A 21,569-nucleotide genomic window follows, 5' to 3' on the forward strand; every position below is an offset into this window, starting at 1 on the left:
TATATATGGAAATACCTTCCTATATGATAATACACAACCACACCGTCCAATCGTTGCTTATCGTAGTCTTCGCCAACTAATGTAAATGAAGCCGACTGTCTCGGGCACAGCGCCGATCCGGAATACTAAAAGCTGCCACATGACGGACAGTTGGGCCGTCTGGCAGCCGAGGGATCTTAAGCTGGGAGCGAGATCGACCATGGGGGAGGGGGGGGGGGGGATTTCCATGCGAGGTGTAGTGGAAGCATGGTCAGTTATCTTCAAACAGGAACAGTTAACGGTGACACACGCACGCCCAAGTACAAGCCTGTGGGTGTACTCGCCATCTGTAGTGTAGGAGATTTGCTATTTCCGGGAAATATCTTCCCGCTTGCGGAAAAAAAATGTACCCGTCGGCCGACTTTTCCACAACGCTTGGTGGCTACTGGCCTTACCCCGAAGAGCTTCCTAAACATGACGGAAATATTCATCTGGCCAATTCCCCAACTAGGCACATCAAATCGGCCATCTTGGAGACTGATGAATGAGTCACTAAATTAGGGAGTTATTTTACAAGCTAAAAATGAAGCTTAAAAAATACACGTCCTGCACAACTACACCATATTATATAATTTTAATTATTTAATTTGAACAATATTTCAATTTTATTTTAAAGCAATCATAATTAAGCAGATAAATAAATTAAAAAAAAAAAATTCCCGACTTAACATATATGACATCATCCAAATGGCTTTTCCCCTGCTCATTCTCCCGGGCACGTATCTGCTGCTTCTACGCCGAAGCAATAAGTCTTGAAAAATGACATTTGAAAGACACATCTTTGTATATTCTGCTGACAAAGTCTCACATACAGCTCTGACACCACTTTCTGTTTTGTTCCTAAACCCAGTAGGATAGTTCTGAATGTCTAAGGCATTGGTTCTGGTAATTGCTGGATGATTTTTTTTTTTTCCCCTTCCTTTCACATTTATTTGAAAGGCCCAACTAATCAGCAGTTCATTTGCATTTGCCTCTCCATTTATTTTCCTTCCTTTGCAAGAGGAATATATTTTCCATGTAGGCATTGTTGACATTTTTTTTTTTTTTTTTCATAAATTCAAGAAAGCTTTATTTCCTTCCGGCCAAATCTAAATGACTACATTTTCACAGTTTATTTAAAAATAATAAGCTATATCCAGACAAACAAACATATGATCAGCTGATCAAAGTTATCGTACGGAGAAGGCCTTTGGGAGTGTAAATGACTCGCGGTGCGTGTCTGCAAGCATCCGCTTGAACAAAGGAAGGAAGTAAACAAATCATCATGCAGGAGACGTCGGCGGCCCTTCCGGGATAAATTGCTTATTAATCCTGCACTTTGATTCGTGCATCATTTACGCCAGCAAATGTGCCAAACGCAAGTCGTAAATACACAAACAGCTCCTATTCTTGTAGAATGAATCGCAAAAGCATTTTTTTCATGTACAATTCCTTGGGTTTAATGCAGACATTATTGTTGTTGTGAAACAAAAGCATGATTTGATCACGTTGTTGAGTTTTGTAGCCGCTCAAATGGATATTACAGTAATTTATTTGAGTCAACATGTTTTCGTTAAGTCACCTGGCAATTTGCCTTTTCATTTTCCTCTGGGTGATGGAATATATTGAATTGTACAGCTAATAAAAATGCGACATGATATAAAGGCGGCAAGTATTTGTGTTTACCAATTCACGGTGCAGTGTGAAGAAAAAAAAAATAGTATAAGAAGGGAAACGCCGATGGGAAGACATATGAAAGGAGGAATTAAAAATCCGGAAGGGATGAGGAGATGCAACGGTAAGGAGGGCAGAGGACTAGTTGAAAGCGAGAGATATAAGTCAGATAAGAAAGAAAAGATGAGTGATTAGTGGGGGGAAAAAAAGTTGAATGAAGTGCAGGAATGTGCGGGAATCCAAGCAGGGCTGAGGGGATAGGAAACATCCTCAGGCGATATTCCTCCGCCTCGCCTCTCTCACGGTGGAAAAAGACCAAAACTTTGCCTTTTATGCCACTGCACTGGAGACAAGCCCTGCCCAGTAAGAAAAGCACAAAGAGGAAGACCAAGAATACAAATGTTGAACTCTCGCCTGACTTGAGAAAACCAACGGGGGATGATTTGGAGTGAAAGCAACTTGCTGACATGCGTTGGCTTAATCATACATGACGGTGAAGCCAACAGACAAATTGAAAAATACTAAGTAGTTTTGAAATCTGAAACAAGTCAAAAAAAATTGCAAGAGAGGAATGACAAAAAAAATGCTAGCAATAGCTCTTTTTGGAATCTTTATTATTTATCTATCATTTTATATTATTTATTTGTATTATTTTTAGTACTGACATGAATTTGATTTGTCTTTATGGGTCACATAAAATGATGTGTTAGGTTTTTATCTATTATTTTATATTTATTATTATTATTTATTTTTAGTACTGACATGAATGCGATTTGTCTAAAAGGATGTGGCGGGCCGTATCTGACCCCCCTGCCTCGGGTTTGACACCCATTGTGTCATTGACGCCATTGATTAGCGAAAATCACATTGGGCTTTAACACTCAATGTTTGGCTTGTCACAAAGATACTTCTCCGGCAACTCCATTCTCCGAGTGGCTAAACATTGTCACGCCAGCATCCATCTCTTCATGTGCCCGTTATGGGATTTGACCGGCATAGCAACTGTAACCAAGGGGGGGGGGGGGGGGGGGAGAGTAGCCACTGAGCTGAGAAATGGATCCCGTGATTACATTTGTTCAACAAGCTCATTCATTTCAATTTTCAACACTCGGGCATGTTGTTTGCAACACGTTTGAGCTCGCTTGCTATCATTTGGACATTTCGGTTTGCGAGAGCTGCCCGTTATCTGCTGCTGGCTTGTCTTGCACGTGTCCACTTAATTTGTGCGAGAGAAATACAACTTCTAGTGTCTTTCATTGCTAAATAAGCCTCCTCTTTTTCAAACATTGTCATTTATTTAGATATACAAAACTAAATCAGCAGGCAATATGTCAAAAGGTAGAAAAGCAAGTCCGGTTTATTCATGAAAAGCTCCAGGTAGTAAAAAAAATAAAAAAATCTTGGCCGTAATCTTCCAATTCTCTGCACAATTCTTATCAGAAGCCAAGTTACAGTCTATCGAGCGAAACGTTATTCACGATAAGTGCCGTGACTGCTGCCGGTAGACGGAACAAGCTCACGGATGTGCACAGCCTCAGCAGAGGACATATCATTTTCTTTATGTCACTTGTAAAAAAACCATTTATAACTGTGAAATTCAGTCAATAAATTCCACTGCCCTCCGTGGCCTTTTCTCCCTCGGCGGAACACATCACAAAATGTCACCATGAAACGCCTTCAGAATATTCCTCCAAACTCCGCAATAAACAAGCGCAAGCAAAGACATCATTTACACTGTAAACACATCGAGCCTCCAGTCCAGCCCTCTTTCGTCCCTGCCTCCAAATAGTGTTTTATTGCATTAAATTTAACGCAGATTCTTCATGGCGGGCCAATTTTCTGCATTTGTCCAGAAACAATCCAGGCTTTCCCCCGTGGCTTGGAGTCTATTGGAGTGGTTTTATGGTGAGTTGACTGCACCCTTGACTTGCTTCATGAGCTATGAAGTCTCCACGGTCAACTTATAAGGTCTAAGGTATAGGCGTGTGAGAGAGAGAGAAAAAAAAAAAAGCTGAATCAGCTGCCCCATTTCTCCAGTATGGGCTACTTCATTGACATGTTCTTTTTTTTTTTTTCTATCAGCCTCAAACATTTAGCGCTACATTCGTACTATACAATAGAAACCATTTGAATGGTTATAATAATTGCTGCACTTTTTAAAAAAGTTAAAATTTGAAATGTTGATGGAAATGTTGTCTTGCGGGCCACATAAAATGATGTGGCGGGCCGTATCTGGCCCCCGCGCCTTGAGTTTGACACCTGTTGTCATCAAACGTTCGGCTCATGTCAAGCAATGTCTTGTTATACATAACTTGACATGACACAGCTGAATTTTTTTATTACGGCAAGGGCTGGCTGGCAAAACCGAAACCATTCTTTGAAGGAGAAAAGTACAAGAAGCTATCAAACATCATCTAAAAATAACCAGGCAAATAATGACAATACATCATGCTTCATATGGGACGCATCATTGAGAGAGCCAGAAAAAGCTTCTAATCTCAACACAAAGGCAAACTTGTCGACAAATAAAACGTGCAATCTTGCTGTCACTCTCTGGAGATGACAGCGAGAACCATCACAAGTCACCAAAGACCAAACAGTCTGGGGAAATTAAAAATAGTCTTTCTAGTGTAACACATATTACCGCTTTGGAATGGGATCTGAACATTCACCCTGCCAGGTCACTTCCTGCAATACGCCAACAAATCATATTGTCTATTTATAACCTTATATACAAATAATGTAGCTGAAAACAATAAATATGTCATGCTGTCAAGTTGTATGTCAGCTTGTTAGCAAAGTCTCCTCACCTCCAGTAGTTGTTGTTAATGGCTGCACAGTAAATTGCTGAGTCATCACACTTTAAAATGACAGGCACAGGTCACTCATTAAATTCCATATCATATCATAGGGCAAGAAAATTGACATATGAAAAGAAGAAATGCCTAAACTGCAAAAATCTGTGACATCACACACTGAAGTGTCTTCTGGAATTGGACACAAGCCAGCCTCCAGCAGAACTAACTTTTGGATCAGAACTCTGCGGCCTGACAGATGAGGGATGTCTCTGTCTCGCTGAGAGGCTGCGGCTAACCCTGACCGACCTCCAGGATCATCAGTTTGTAGAACATTGTGTTAGAAAGCCTCCTGGGATCTGAGTGGGGAGCTCTGCAGCTAATAGGTACAGATATCCATTTTCTTCCCTCGCTCAGCCTTTTGCGGCACGCTGCAAAGAATGGCCACGAAAATTGCATCTTTTTCTTATATTGAATGGAATGGTCGGACAAAATATATTATTTTGACTTATGAATTGCATCAATAAAAAAAAAAAAACTTTGGCACACAAAATAAACACTCTGAGGTCCAGAAGTAAAATCCTGATGTGAAACTCGAATATTAAGTCGACTGTGAAATTCATGCATATATATCTATATACATATATAGATTTATACATATACAGATTTATACAAATATATATAAGCTGTCAAAATGAAATCTACTATTTGCATCCAGGAACACTTTTTGCAGCGTTCTTCCCCTCCAACAGACGAGAACCAGCGACTGTCAGGCATAACCGACACCCTGACTCGACCAATCAGAGGAGGGATGCAGTGAGCTCCTCTGACGCAATTGGCTGAATTCCTGGGAGGCGGGGACTAAGTCCCCGAACACTAATGACTGGTGAGGAGGCGGCGGCGCGTCAACTCGGTCCGCCTGACACTCGGAGGATGGGGAGAGGGATGCTGCCTCCGTCAGCCTGTCTGAGGACGCCAAGGGAAGGACACGCGTGAGCCCCTCTTTGTGTTTTCGCACACTTGGACTTTTTCAGATTTTTTTTTTCTTCTTTTTTTGGTGGAGAGGAGCGCCTGCACGAAAGGACCGCACATTGTTGACTGGCGTCTCGTCAGCGAACGGCGCACTTGACGGGGAATATAGTGGCTGCTTCGAGATCCGCAATGTTCCAAATGGTAAGTTTACTTAGATTGAAGCTGCAATACAAATATAAGCTTTTTTGGGGGTGTTTTGATTCAATGCTGGGAGATTGCATGCGCGCACGGAACGCTGCAAGTTAATTACAAATAAAGGCTGTGTTTTACGTCACCTTATCAGCCATTTTTGCTCCAGCTAAGAGTCCAACAAATAGCGGCTTGTAAAATAAAAAGGCTGAAGCTGATGACGACAGTTTGGCCGCGATTGTGCGCTTTTTTTTGCGCAACTACGCATAACGCGCGTCATGCGAGCACGCAGACGCGTGATCGACGTCGCGTTAACATGCAAGAGGGCTTACTGGATGGTGCAAAGTGTGGAAGTGAAACAGCGCGCACTTGGATGTGTCCCCGGGTCGGGATTCACGAGCGCACACGTTTCGAAGAAATCCACGCCAATGATGGCAGCCCCCCTCCTTTCTTTCTCCACGGTTGCCACCATGTAAGTGCATTACATATTCGCAAGCTTTATTTTCAGCCTTCCTCTCCTTGGTTTTCTTCCTTGGGACATGCACACACTACTTTCTCTATCGGCTGAACTGATTCGGATGCCTTTGTGTCGTGCACCCGATGCGTAATTAAAGCCGCCACTGTGAGGCATCTTTGAGCTCCCTCAGCATCCTCGCTGCATGTGCGCGTTCTTGCACACCCACACAGCAGGCATCTGGCAAAAGAGAGAAAGTGCAGTGCGTGCGTGCGTGCTCTCTCGTCTCACAGGGCGTTTATCTTGCGCTTCTCATGCCCTCTTGGTCCAAAATGTAAGTCACCCAGTGGATGATGTGAAAGCAGGTGGAGCACAATGCTGGCATTTTGGCAAGAATACATTTGGCCTTCCCTGAGGGAGGGAAGGGCGGGGGCTAAAACGCATCCCACCCAAAAAAAAGCTCATTGGCATCACGTGGCACATTTAAATACTGAGGAAATCTCCACCTTCATGCTTGCCGAGAGTCCTTGTTCCAAATGACCCTCCGGGGCAAGCAGTAAAGTCCGACAAGGAGTTTATGATTATTAAATGCATTGTTTCTCCTTGGCAGCGGGACAAAACAAAACAGTAGAGCACAGCACTAATGGCCTGCCTTCATTATTTTGGGCGCATTTGCTCCAAAACAAATCAATATTACATGTCCACAACAAGTCATATGCTTAACGTGAGTGGCTGGGGGAATTGACTATTGATCTCAATGCAATAAGGTGAGCGTGGCTGTGTGTTTGTGTGTGTGGTGGGAAAAGATATTGTACCCGCAGTGGCCTTGTGTAGACTTGGGGAACGTCAATCACATTGTGGGTGTTCGCTATTATGCGTTTCTTTGTATGTAGAGGGCAGCAGGTCTCAGGAAGGTGACGAATGTTTTGGGGGCGGGAACTAAAAACGAAAGGAATCCCGGGATATCTCCTACGTTTGGCGCCATGATGGTAACGAGATGCCGCAGGATCTCACGCCGGGCGAAATGCATGTAAACATATTCACGCTAAGGCTGCGGGGAGGATCTCTGATAGCATCCTGAGCTCTCAAACAGTCAGAGAAAGACATTTAAAATGGAATAAGAGGGCAACAGGAAAGACGGAGTGCAGAGCTTTGTTCCGGAGGTATTCGACAGGCTACATCAAAACGCCTGCAAACAAAAGGATATATAAAAAGATTTTGTCGCTGTGGCTTTTGCGAGACCATATCGAAAAGGTCACGGTGACATTTGATACCGCTTTTGTATTGCGTGACTTATGCAATTTACTTTTGCATCTGGAAAATGCTCAATATAATCGTAAAAAATATCGTCAGTGCCGTAACGGAACTTTATTTATTAGGAGTGTAATAAAAAACGTTTTGAATCGGAATGTACTCGATCGAATCGGAAAATGGGTTTGGATTCATGCGATCGAATCAAACTGAATCAAGTTTTCCACTTTCAAAATACAAATTAGCTTACCGAAGAGAAATGCTACATTTACGTACAATGCCAACAAGTTCATTCGGGTATATATATAAAAAGATAAACCTCTCGAACTTAGATGTATCCGAATCGACTCGTAATCCCACTGAATCGAATCCTTCCACTTTCAAATTGAACTAGACCATATTGAAAGAGTTGAACATAATTGCAACATACGCCAAACATGGGAAGACAACCTAGATGACATCGAAGTGCTTTTTCTCCGCGGTCCATCTGTTCTACATTCCGACTGCTACGTACGTACACAACACGCCACGCCGCCTTGGGCCTGATGAATCAATGATGAGTATCCTCATGCAGTGTTCAGAAACACAGAGTTGAAAGCAAGTTAAACCCGTAGCCAATGAAGACTAAGTTGAGGTAAGTTTGAGCATTTAGTACTTGCACATTTCTTCAGAGACACGTCGATGAAAACCGGAAACGGATCATACAACTTAATGTAAATGAATTTTAATAAAAAAATACTGGACAACACAAGTGTCAAACCCAAGGCCCGGGGGCCAGATACAACCCGCCACATCATTTGATGTCAATACGAAAATTACCAATCATTTTAAAAAAACAACAACAACATATTTTTCAAATATTTGAACACTTTTTACTAGTCTGATTTGAAAACGAGTTACTCATCAGTTTGTTTTGTAGCCTATACTCTATATAAAAGACATGGCACCCAAAAATACTTTAACAAATTCAACTTGCAGATAATCGTTATTTTCCTCAGCTTTCAACTCCTACAACAGAGAGAAACACCTCAAAATATGTAAAAGACAACAACAAAAAAAGATCTCTTTCAGATACCATCATGTTGGTAAAATTTGGAACCACATCAAATGGATATAACAAAATTGCTATGAATGTATGAAGGCCCAAATAAATATAACAAGTTGCTATGCATTGGTGCATAATTCTCTCTATCATGGCAACTTCAGGCCGGCGGCGTGTTGACCTGCCATTTATTATTCTTATGAATACAGATAGCTGCGCATCTCTGAGGCAGCACACTTGCCACATTTGCACCTGCAGATTCAATTTGGCTCTGACTTTGAGGGATACGCCACTGGCGCCCACCCACCCCCCTTTTCATTCTGGCTAGCAGCAATACGCGGGACATTATGCAGATTTTTTGTCAAGAGTGAGTGCGATTATACCGCCACAAAAATGACTGTTGGACTGCTTACTATGCTTTTGACCTTATCCGGGGCACCCTTAAGGTGGATACCTTGGTTTAATAGATGCAGCGGCGTGTAAATTAGAAAGAAAGCCAAGGGTTCTCTACTATGTCTTTTACACCATCAGCGAATCCACGCTTGTATGTGTTTGCGCAACGCCATTAATGCAGCACTAGCTAGCGTTCGATAGCGTTGCGTGTGTACTCGCACACTTTGAGCCCAAGGGCAAGTCGTATCCAGGGAAGGTCTAAAAAAAAAAAAAAAAAAAGAGACGGGGGTCCTGTGGTTAATTTGGAACATTGATTTTTGCATTAACGATCAACTCGCCAATGGCCTGGGCTGTACAAGGAAGGAAAAGCGTCCAACACCAGCATGCACACGGATTGCTTCATTATGCATACATGGCGCCGCAAAGAAGGTTTCCCTTTAATGGACCTCCTTCTTAGCTTGGTGAAAGTATAATAGTAAATCAATAAGGTGAAGGGCAAAGGGAATGACAGTGAAGCCTCGCAGCGGTACCCACCTACTGAGAGGCTTAACTAGAGTATCGGAAGTGGCTTGGTCATGTCAAGCCAGTGTTACACACGCTTACATGTATGGTGTCTAGAAATGTAAATATTAGACATGCACTAATTCAATATTGTTCTTTCAATTCATAGCTATAACTCAACATAAGGCCCGGGGGCCAGATACGGCCCGCCACATCATTTTATGTGGCCCATGAAGACCAATTATGCATCGACGTCATGTGTCAATACTAAAATTACAAATTAGGGGTACTCACAATCTCTATCATTTTCTATCGGTGATAGAAAGCGCTTAACAACAAATTCATAGTCATGTATTCCCCCACACCTTGGTGGAGGCTCCATCCAATATGCTGCTCGTGGAGGAGCATTTTAAGGATAATTGTTTTCCCCAAGGACAGATTGTACTACCAATTATGAGATGGCCTACCTCTTGATCCACGCCGACTTGAAGGCAGGTTCCGTCAGAAAGAAAGATCCAGATGGTCCAAAGTGACTTGTAGCTGCAGAAGCAAGCAGAAAGCAGCACGACTACAATTACTAGCAGAAACTTGTGCAGACATAAAAAGGTTTATTGGAATCAAAGTAGACAGGCTGAAGCTGGTTTGGAAAGGCAGATGAACACATTGGCTCATTAGTTCAACAGAGCTGTAATAAAAAGGATTTGAATAGAGAGAGAGGGCGAGTACAAACTCCCAAAAACACTTTTGGCACCACTCAGCAGAGACAGCTTCTTATTTAAATCATAGGTGTCGAACTCAAGGCCCGGGGTCCAGATATGGCCCGCCACATCATTTGATACGGCCTGCAAAGACAAACTTTGTCATTACTAAAATGACAAATTGGCTTCCCTTTAAAAAAAATAGAGATATTGCTTGTAATTTTTCTTACTTTTCGTCTTTTCAAAACACTTTTTACTAGTCTCTGACACCCCTGACCATTCAGGGCCTTGTAATCGCATCCCCGCGGGCCAATACGCTCACCACCAAAACTGACGTTTTCCAAAGTCGGACAAATTCCCACCACCTGGCGTATTTTGTATAGTATAAGTCATTTAATTTTCCTTTTTTTTTTTTTACAGGTACTGTAGGTCACCCTGTAACCACACGGGGCACAGATGAATACCCAACCTGCGGCAAAGCAATCATCTTTATGTCCTTGCTCCACTAAATCTCATCCAAGCCCCATGAAGCCAGAGGAAAGATTTATAGCCCTTTTCAATAAACAGCATAAAACAAACAGTTCTGCCCGGTCGTTGGGCGACATGGCCGACTTGAGTCAGCCAGCAGGCCTGAATTAGTGCCGCAGAGCCACCCGGACCAACGCTTTGTGCCCCTGGTGTGAACACTCATTAATTTAAAGTGGTCATATCTCACTGGTCTCCAATCAAACTGTATTTGTGCCATTACTGTCCAGAACAGCCTCAGCGCATAATGGAGGTGGCCCAGTGGGAAAGAAAGTGCGAGACGCTGCCAAGAGATGAATGAAAAAGCTTTTCACCTTGAACTGTGATGAAAACTCATCCAATTTCAGGTTTATCATGATTAGCCTGACACAACTGCAAATGTGAGCACAAATTGTCCGTAAATGGTTTAATCTGGGCACATATGTCAAGAAATCAAATTGCCCGATAAAACATATGCCTGAGTTATAGTTTTAAAAAATAAATAAAGAGGCGACGCGCAACACAAACAAAACCGCAGGGATTCCGAGACATGCCGCACGAATGATTCCCTTCTTGTTCATCTTTTGACACCTGGGAGCTCGTGTTAGCTCCATGACTGAACACCTGAGACTGACCTATAAAGGACCTCCATCGGCTTTTGTGCAAATGTCAGAGCTGTAATGTGTGTCAAGTACTTTCAAGATTTTTAGCCGATAACTACCGGCTGTTGATGATGTAACGCGAGGTTCGAGATTTCAATGACTTTCCGGTAACAATTTACACAATTTAAACATAACGTAACATAACGTAACATAACATAACATGACGAACCAGTGCCTGCACTATTTGTCACGTCCAGTTCTAAACATATCGTCCATTATCACCGAGAGCAACGCGTTCTCATTTATTGCCAAGGAATTGTGTTTGCAAGACACACCAGCTTGTAAATTGCTAGTTAAGCCGTCCTAATCCCACCCTACATTTAATCAATGCGGGCCAGATAACGCTGAACGTTAAACAAAAAAGGGGTAATGATTCCTTCTCTCAAACAGTCACAAAATACAAGTGAGGCATTGCTCCCACTGGCCGAGGTGTCCTGGGTGAGGTTCACTAAGTAGTTCATGTCCACAATGAAGCTCAGGCTGTTCTATCAGAATGCTTTGCAGCTTATTAAAGTGCCCGATTGCTTTAGGAAAAACCACTTCAAGTCATCTTGCTCCATCCACTGGCTATCCCTTCCACTTCTCAGCTAGTCTCCAGTCAGTGCTGGAGCAAAGGTTGAGAAATGAACCCCTGGCGCGGCAAACTGCAGCGTTTCTGCAGCGTTCCTGGCCATTTATTTATATATTTTCATTGTTGGCTATTTTATTCGCCGTGTCTCCCTTGTGACCACTGAGGTGGAAACAGCGACTGTGATGAAATGAAACCATTTTTCTTTTCTGGTTCTGGCTTTCCAGCCATCGTCATACTTTATTCTCATTTTATCGGCCCCGGAATATCACGAGCGCCATCAAAACGCATCTCTTCATTAAGAGGCGTTTACAAATGTCACGGTTACAAATTCAAGCCTGCGCCATAGTCATGTGACTAGGTCGTAAGATCACGGAAACAAATAGAAGACAAAACTGGATATCATAGGGAATATTTGAATGTGAAAAAAAAAAATAAAACAATTATTTTATTCTCTTATAAAATATGAAATATTATTAAATATAATTAAATTGACCATTTGGTCATTTCTATATTTTGATTATTTTTTTTATGTATTTATTTACTTATTATAGTAGAAGAATAATATCAGTGTGTCTATGCTGACATTGCAAATGACACGAGACTCTTCATTCCACAATTGGTTGTAATTTGCAAACACTCAAGACGTAAATATTTATTTCCCACGACCCCCCACGTGCGCAGTTTGTGTTTACAGGGCATTTCGTGTCTTTATTGTCAAGAATGAAAAGCATCACTAAATTCATTTGATTAGCCCAATGTAATGACGGCAGTGACATTAATTATCCTCTATTACAAAATGCGCATTGTTAGCTGTTTGCATCTGCAAACGGCACTCGGTTCAAGCTTGCACTTTCCCCCTGGCTGCCTGTCGACTTGTTGCTATGGTGACTGACATATTACAGAGATTTCGAAGGAGCTTGCCATGCGCCTAATATTTAAGCCACAGGACGTCTGCCAGTTGGGAATCCTAATAAAGCTTCCGTTTTAACCAATAACAGACTGGCATTCGGGCAAATGCCATTTTGCAAAAAAATGCCCAGAAGGTCAAGCATTTTTAAAAGCATGGCTCTGTTCTAAAGTGAGTGTGGATAAATGTCAACATACATCACGATGTCCTAATAATAAATGTCAACACGTCCAAATGGTTCTCCCCGTTACATGTTATTACGTCTCGGTGATTCACGGCTTGTTTCTTGTCTTATAGGTTGGAATGGACCGAGCTGTGGACGACAATTAACCAGGACATCTGTCTTTCTAAAGAGGAGGAGAGATTTTATGGATGCTCCAACCCAATTCCTCTGGTCTACCTGACTGCAGTCTTGGCCCTGCACCCTGACTTTGAGTGATTAGCAATTGCCTCCAAGGGCAATTGCACACCAAGACAAGAAGAACAACAACAACAACAAAACGAGTCTCTTGAGAGTTTTCGGGGAGCTCTGCTGCAGTAGAATGTGGAGGTGGCAGGGCTGGTGAGTCATTCACCTCAGCAGATGCAACAAATTATTCATCACCCGTGAACAGCTAAGAATACATAATTTAGGAGGACCAATTTCCGACCGGAGACCAATATGAAGGACGTGTCGTTCGTGGATCGTCTCTTTGTCGGCTTGGCCGTGGCTTCTTTTGTTGTGGCCGTTGATAAACGGCCGGACTGCCCTAAACTTTGCGTATGCGAGGACAGACCCTGGTTCTCCCCGAGTTCTGTATACATGGAGGCCCAGACTGTTGACTGTAATGATTTGGGACTATTTAACCTGCCGGAGAAACTACCCGTGGGTACACAAGTATTGTTACTGCAAACAAATAACGTTGCGAAAATAGACAAACCCTTGGATTACCTCGCCAACATCACCGAGATTGATTTATCCCAAAATAATATCTCGTCTATGAACGACGTCCATCTCGGGATTCTGTCTCAGCTTCTGTCGCTACATATGGAGGAGAACCGAATACAAGAACTGCCCGACCAGTGTCTGGTGGAGGTGGCGAATCTTCAAGAGCTCTATCTCAATCACAACCTCATCTCTTTCATTTCCAAAATGGCTTTCCAGGGTCTCAGCAAGCTTCTCCGACTCCATCTCAATTCTAATAAGCTCAAAGTTATTCACAGAGAGTGGTTCCAACCCATGCCCAACCTGGAGATTCTGATGATTGGCGAGAATCCCGTGCTTTCTATCGACGAGATGAATTTCAAACCTCTCAGCAGCCTCCGCAGTCTCGTTCTCACCAGAATGAACCTGTCGCAGCTCCCCGACAACGCTTTGGTCGGCCTAGATAATTTAGAAAGCATTTCCTTCTACGATAACACTTTCCCAGAGGTGCCACATTCCGCCTTGAGAAATGCAAAAAACTTGAAATTTTTGGATCTGAATAAAAATCCAATTGCCAGAATACAGCGAGGGGATTTTGTGGACATGCTGCATTTAAAGGAGCTGGGGATTAATAGCATGCCGGAGCTTGTTTCCATCGACAGCTTCGCCCTCAATAATCTGCCCGAGCTCACCAAAATAGAAGCCACCAACAACCCGAAACTCTCTTACATTCACCCCAACGCGTTCTACAAACTGCCGCGGCTGGAAACGCTCATGCTCAACGGCAACGCTCTCAGTGCCCTCCACAGAATTACCGTGGAGTCGCTGCCAAATCTCAGAGAGGTTAGCATGCATAGCAACCCCATTCGCTGCGACTGCGTGGTACGCTGGATGAACATGAACAAGACCAACATTCGCTTCATGGAGCCCGACTCGCTCTACTGCGTCGAGCCTCCGGAGTACGAGGGCCAGCATGTCCGACAGGTTCACTTCAGGGAGATGATGGAGATTTGTCTGCCGCTCATATCTCCCGAAAGCATGCCCGGGCATATCAGAGTACGGAGCAGGAACTCCGTGTCGCTCCATTGCAGGGCCTTTGCCGAACCAGAGCCGGAGATCTACTGGATCACCCCGTCCGGGAATAAAGTCATGCCCAACACGGTGTCCAATAAGTTCTACATGCACCCGGAAGGAACCTTTGACATCTACGACATCACCGAAAAAGAAGCCGGTCCTTACACTTGCGTCGCCCACAACGTCGTCGGAGCCGATCTGAAATCGGTTTCGGTCGAGGTGAACGGATATTTCCCGCAACCCGCAAACGGTTCTCTGGATATCAAGGTCAAGTCGGTCGAGACCAACGCCATCCTGGTTTGGTGGAAGTCCAGTCCGGGGACACTGGCTCCAAGTATTAAATGGTACGCCCTGTCAAATGCTCACCATCCTGCCGCTTCCTTTTCCACCAGGGTGCCCTCTGACATCCAAATCTACAACCTTACCCATCTCAGCCCCGCCACTCAGTATATAGTATGCGTGGATGTCCGCAGTATCCATTACAAGCATGACACCAAATGCGTCAATGTCACCACCAAGGGATTAGAGCTCACGGCCAAGGACACGGAAAAATGGAACACGGCGCTAATCACATCCTTTGGTGTGCTCCTAGCTGGAATTTCAGTGGGCTGTCTACTTATTTATGTGTCTCTGAGGATCCACCAACTTAATGGGGATTTAAGGAAATGCGACTCCAAAGCTTTGCTGTTACCGACGGAAGCTTCAGACGGGCGCCCGACTTTCTTTCGCTTTTCCGGTAGGGTGCTGCCGAACGGCGTGGAAGTGAAAGCGACGGTCATAAACGTGTCTGACAATGCCTTTTAAGGAGCTACGCCGATTGGACTCGACTACAAACAAGAGGTTGGACGACTACTGTTTAAAAGGCAACCCCATTGCTCAGATACTCTACGAATGGACTGGGATGGAACAATGTCAAGTGAAAATTGCCGATATCCCAGTTTTAGAACTCAGCTGATGGGGTGGCTTAGCAACTGCGACGTACATTGACCGGTCGGATGAGGCAATTGACTGCCGGAAGACGGAAAACACAGGTGGCGGAAATAAAAGTTATGAAATGATCACGAGAGGGAGGGTCAGATCTATTGTAACTGACTGTTCAATTTGTTCAAGTTGTGGAACTGTCTGTGTGGTCCCAAGCAATACCGTCTGTGCTTTGTCAAACATCCATAGGCGAGTTAGCGATACAATAATAACACCTGTCTATACCGGGGGGGAGGGGGGGGGGAGGTTTAGTAGATTAGACAAATAACAGTGGTGTAAAGCCTTTTGATGAAACATACCCTCTTTTGTATTTAAGACAAATTAATGATTTTTTTTTTCATGGAACTATTGTTATATATTCTATTATGTTAATGTTACCACAGCTCCTCTGTATCGCAGCAGTTTAAATAATTGGCTTGGAATTTTAGGCAAGTGGCTGACTATGTTTGATTACAATGTCACATTAAACTTAATGGAATTCTGCTACAAAATTTGCTATCTTGAAAAGAAATATTCTGTAGTTCTCTTTTCAACTATGACTAGGGAGGGAGGGGGGGGAATGTGGAAACGGACTACAACAAGTGCGGTGGCCGCTATGCTATGGCCGGAAAAAAATGTCGTCTGGAGTACCCTGGTAAGTGCCTAAAAAAAGAACTACATGAAGAAGCATCAACGGGAATAAATATGTTAGTAGCAGCAAAAAAAAAAAAACAAACAAACAAAAAAAAAAAACATGAATATGTACTCATTGCAGAATCACAAGCTATTCTCCAGTATGACGTGAAGAATACCCTGTCGGTATTTTTAGCAAACATTAAAAAAAAAAAAAAAAATCGTTGTTGCTTTGGGTGTAAAGTTAAAAGCCATTTTTATATTATAACTGTTCTATATGTGATTCACGGGCACAACAGACTTATTAAGTAAAGTGCTAAGAAAAAAAATAAATGTCATTGTTTCTTTTACAAACAACTGCCAATGTTTGGTCTTTTTTTTAATTTCTTTTTTTAAATTCTCATTCATTTGTCCCAAAATTATTTGTACTAATTGGGAACGCTACTAGCCAAACTTGTCGGATAAAATACGGACATCAAAAGCACAAGAGGGTTACTTTTTGTGTCGTGTGAATGTCTAAAATTTCGCCGTTAAAATGTCAGACGACATGAGAGAAAACCAGAAAGTGGCAATGCTTAGTCACGAACAAAATGTCCCTGTAGTCTGAAGAGCACAGCAGACAGGAGTTGCACGGGGGCGTGATGGAGGCCATTCAAAAAAAAAAAAAAAAAAAAGCTCCAGGACTGGCATTTTATTGGGCTCACTGAATTATCCGGCACACGGAACATTCGTAGGAGAAAGTCAAGCATGATGAATGGCTGTCAGGATGCGAGTGACATGGTGGATTTATCAAACGGGGCCCGGCGCTCGTACGTCAGGCCCAGCCTTCAGCACCATGGACAGAGGCTTTTAGAGGCAAGCCATCTGTCAAAGACAAAGGGAGTTAAAATATGACACGGGCCACTCCTCAGGTAATGCCTGGATCAGGCTGCAACTGTGGACTTTAGATGTGTGCTCCAAAAAAAAAAAATCACAACTACAAACACAGTAAGCAAAAAAACGACCTGATATGAAATAATCTGTCTTTATGTGATAAAAATGGATGCTTTCCTCGAGACTCGCATCGGTAGTCATCTATTGGTGGCTGTTTTTTTTATTTTTATAGTCTGAGCAACCTATATTAAGAAAGAAAAAAAAAGAACCTCTCCGGATTTAACTAAAATCCGACGTGAAAAGAAGCAGTCGCCCTTTAATCTGCTGCCAGGATGGGAAAATTATGCGTCTTCTCACTGCATCTTTAGTTATTTTTACCACCCAAATCACCTCAAAGACAAATCTGCGCCGAGGCTGATATAAAATGGGAGATTATGGAACGGGTCGTACTGCGCCGATTAGTGCAGATTTTTTTATTATTTTTTTATTTTGCTGGGATCGTTGTCATGGGCTGCAATTTGATGACGCAATCTACCGCGGGGAGCAGGTAAGTGTCCAGTGGTGTATTTATAATTTAAAATTAAATACATAGAAAATAAATCAATAAATAAAATCTAATTAATTGAATCGAAATTAATCTGAATCAAATGGCCCAATTCCTAAGATTATTTTAAGACCGCGAATTTAAAATGTGATAGCGCTGCGAAAGCTGCAAAAAGCACAAAGAACATTCCAACGGCCGCAGGCATTTTTATACCTTTGAATTATACACTTATTAAAGTTACAAACTTCCTGGTAGGTCAGCTAGTGTAGCTACAGGCGCCCACGTTCAAATGAGAAGTGAAATGTCAACATGCATTTACAGTCCTGCTGCTCACACTAATGCTGGCTTGTAAGAGTCCTTTATGGGCGCAGGAAAAAAAGCAGATGACCTATAAATAGCAATAACAAAGCCCCGATTGGTTTTAATGGCACAGTAAAAATGGATTGGCCTCATGGAAGCCATAGACTTTTAAACTGGTATCATATATTTACGCAATCTGATATTGCTTCAAGAGTGATCAATCATGACAAATGCAATCACAGACAAACGGTAATAAAAATGATGAGCAATATCTCCATGTTTTTTTTAAAGTGAAGACAATTTGTAATTTCAGTAATGACACAAAGTCGTAATTTGTCTTCACGGGCCATATAAAATGACGTGGCGGGCCGTATCTGGCCCCTGGACCTCAGGTTTGACACAAACGCATTATACAAATAGCTGTAATGACTCCTCGGATGTTTACATATTTGAAAAAGCGACAAAATTGCATTACTGACCAGCTACGTCGCAATCATTTCTAAAGGCACTTCCAAAAACGTTTGCATCAGCAAAAACATTTCTTTCCGGGCGTACAAACCTTTGCTAAATCAACCGCTACACTTTGATTGCAAACATACAATGCGGCGTATATCCAGAAAAGTCGAGTCAGGCTGTCACAGCAGATTTGTCAGAGCTCATCAAATATCCACTGGGGGCTGTTGGTGCATATCTGTTTGTCAGGGCCTCTTAAGTGTTTTCCCTTTGCATAAATATTACTCACAAGGTGTCAACAGACAGATGAAAATGACGGGCTGTCACGCTCAGTCGATGAGTACGCTAACCTGCAGCTCCATATTTGGAAGCCGATGCAAACAAGAGCTTCCTAAGATAACATATTGATGGCCGCAGTCTTATCACTCTTGGTAGGAATAAAAAATAAAAATAAAAAATCAACAAGATTGAATGATATTGCTCCATGGAGGGCTTTTCCACTAATTGGAAGCGTGGTTCTCAAACACACCGTAGCCACGGCTGGCTACTAATAGATTACATATCGTCTTCCTCCGTGACTTTGGGTCGGATCAATGCGGCGACTAACGAGGAATGCACATGCGTGTGCTCAAATGATGATTAATGAGAATTAGGACGGAAGATGAGGAGGAGAGGAAGTCCCCGCTACTAAGTTGGCGTAAAATATATGGATGTGCTCCTCGCTGTAGGTTGCACCCATCAGGCTCATTAGTGCTGCGGAGGCTGATATTCATCATCAGTGCATATTAAAATCTTGTTGTGAATCAGCGGTAGAAGCAGTGACAGTACTTTCCGCTACTGGATCTGCATAAGCAGATTTTTGTCCTAGATAATAATTGATGTATGAATCAAGGTTACGATTGTTAAAAAGTAACACAGCTGAAATTCAGGGCTGAGACGATTCATCGAGTAATTGGAATAATTTGATTCGAAGAATTTGATCTTTGCACTTTTAATGATTATGTAAAGAGCTTTCACAAAGTACAATTAATTCGATTACTCGATGTAAAAATTGAAAAATTATTGTCAGCAAAATTAAAAATCTTAAACGGATGCAAATCCTGAGATAAATAATTATGATTAAACAAAATAATAGGAGTCACAGTCTGAAATAAAAAAAAAAAAAAGGTTAAAAATAAATCTAAATGAAAGCAACGGAATCGCAGTCAGGCTGAGGCAGCACAATTAAACAGTACTTTCCATACTGCTTCTAATTTGCAGTAATTCAGCAACTCTAATCGGTTGCACGCACAGGCGAGAAGCTAACATAAAAAAGTAATTAACCAACGCCTGCAAACGTGATAATGTTTTCATTTGGGGAAACTCAGTGATTTTTCAAACCGGAATGTATCTTTCGTCCACATTGCGTTTTAGCCCGGCCTTTTTTTTTTAATTTTTTCCTTGAACACAATGAGAGCAGCCTTGCTTTGTTGGAGTAAGAATGGATGATATTTGAGGAGGATGGAAGACCCGCAGTGCCAGCCATCATCACAATCTGTGCTACAAAGTCGTCAAGACGACAGTACACATTGTACAGATGCACCGAGGATAAGCATCACCATTGTCATTCGCTCCCAGCGCCCAAAGCTAATTACGCTCAGGACAATTGTGCAATTCACAGTCATAACATTTCTAGTACTCAGGGAACAAATGTTACAGTTCTTCAAAACAAAGCAACACATCAATCTCACAGTGTAGATCAATCGGTGTCAAACATAAGGCTTGGGGGCCAGATACGGCCCACCACATCATTTTATGTGGCCCGCAAAGACAAATTGTGCGTCGACTTCATGCGTGTTCACAGATGTTGCTAGCATTTTCTTTATTTGTCTTTGAAAAACATTTGAACAGTTTCGACTAAGGTCTGATTTCAAAACCCTAAATTCACTTTTAAACAAATCAAACGTGAAAACAACCCAATCGCCGACGACACAACAAGAGACGCTATTTGGTGTTTTTTTTCTCTCCACAAAGTGATCAGGAAGAAATATCCGTGTACGCGTCTGGCCATTTTCTGTCAGGACTGTTTACACCGATATTTTAAACTTAGTCGAACACGGCAAATGAACACAAATGGCGGCGCTCCGCCATCAATCATCCTGCCGGCCCACCGGTGGCTTTGAAAGGTAACTGTACGAGTTCACGCCGTGCGCAGCGTGCGCAGCTTGCAGGCGCCAGCCACTAAACAAGCCTTCAGTTCATTACACGCTTCCCTGCAAACTGTAACCACCATCCTGCTTTTGATCTTCATTATACTTTTGATAGATTCCTTCTGTTTCCCTCTCAAACACCGTCCTCTTGTGCCTCCTTATTTTTCTTCCTCTGTCGTGAAACGGAACGACCATTTCTGACTGATGATAATTGAATTCAGCATAAATAATGACACTGGAGTATTTACATGGGAAATGAAGGCAGCGGGGTGGCTAACAATCGGCTAGTCTGCATAATGTACGCATCGCCGAGGATGTCTCTGGATTATAGCTGTTGGAGTGAACAAAACAAAATAAATTGCACGCTGTTAATCGTGACTTTCCAATACTGCCATCTTCATTACTGTCCGGGTAACAAATGATTCCACCTCGAGGCGATGTACAGGAATGAAAAGATGCCATTTAGTTTTGGGGAAGGCTCGCTACAGAAGATCAGTGAGCGACAAAAAAAAACGTCTGAAAAAGATGTATAAGCCGTTTATGATTCCAACCAGAAACCTTTTATTTACGTATTCCGACAGTCGCTGCAAAAGAGCCATCGAACATGGGTGATAACGAGGAACTGCTTTTTGATGTCAAGGACTGCGGGGTCATTAGGGGGATCTTGATTCGGAAAATGTTTTTTTCTTGATGGGCTTTTAGGTCAGAGTTGTCTCTGCTGGCTTCAAACGGTGGATGTCGAAATGGAGAAAGAGCCACATGGTGGGATTAACTCCTTCACTGCCATGGACAAGAATAGACGTCAAACAGTACTTTGTACTGGGCTGCCATTGATGACAAAAAAAAAAAAAAAAAAATCACTTTGTACTGAGCTGGCAGTGAATGAGTTAACAAGGTGAGTGAGGCAAAATCAATCAAAGAAACAGAATTACTCTCTGAGCCCTGAACTATATTCGTGTCACATTCAGATAACATCTTTAAAATTCACTCAAAACCATCGGAAACTTT

The 21,569-nt window shown here is 42.5% G+C and overlaps 2 protein-coding genes across 3 annotated transcripts in view; one reads left to right on the plus strand and one right to left on the minus strand.

Annotated features, from left to right (window-relative positions):
* The window catches only part of cald1a (caldesmon 1a), a 111,181-nt gene that overhangs the window by 56,872 nt on the left and 32,740 nt on the right, over positions 1-21,569 (minus strand). The window contains exon 3 of one of the 2 annotated variants that reach the window (XM_085902292.1): positions 9,757-9,829. The exons of the other annotated variant lie outside the window; for it this stretch is intronic. The gene's annotated coding sequence lies outside the window, so the exon portion shown is untranslated. The remainder of the gene's footprint in view (positions 1-9,756; positions 9,830-21,569) is intronic. 2 annotated transcript variants of the gene reach the window in all.
* lrrn3b (leucine rich repeat neuronal 3b) lies at positions 13,293-15,707 on the plus strand. Its single transcript, XM_085902506.1, has one exon. It carries the CDS (start codon positions 13,293-13,295, stop codon positions 15,411-15,413), a length of 2,121 nt encoding a protein of 706 aa, XP_085758632.1. The 3' UTR covers positions 15,414-15,707.

The sequence above is a fragment of the Syngnathus leptorhynchus genome, chromosome 21 (genome assembly GCF_054491065.1).
Source record: "Syngnathus leptorhynchus isolate UIUO chromosome 21, UIUO_Slep, whole genome shotgun sequence".
Lineage (NCBI taxonomy): Eukaryota > Metazoa > Chordata > Actinopteri > Syngnathiformes > Syngnathidae > Syngnathus > Syngnathus leptorhynchus.

What these genes read in the sequence shown, in the direction of transcription:
- lrrn3b (XM_085902506.1), top strand. Translation starts at nt 13,293, where the DNA reads ATGAAGGACGTGTCGTTCGTGGATCGTCTCTTTGTCGGCTTGGCCGTG.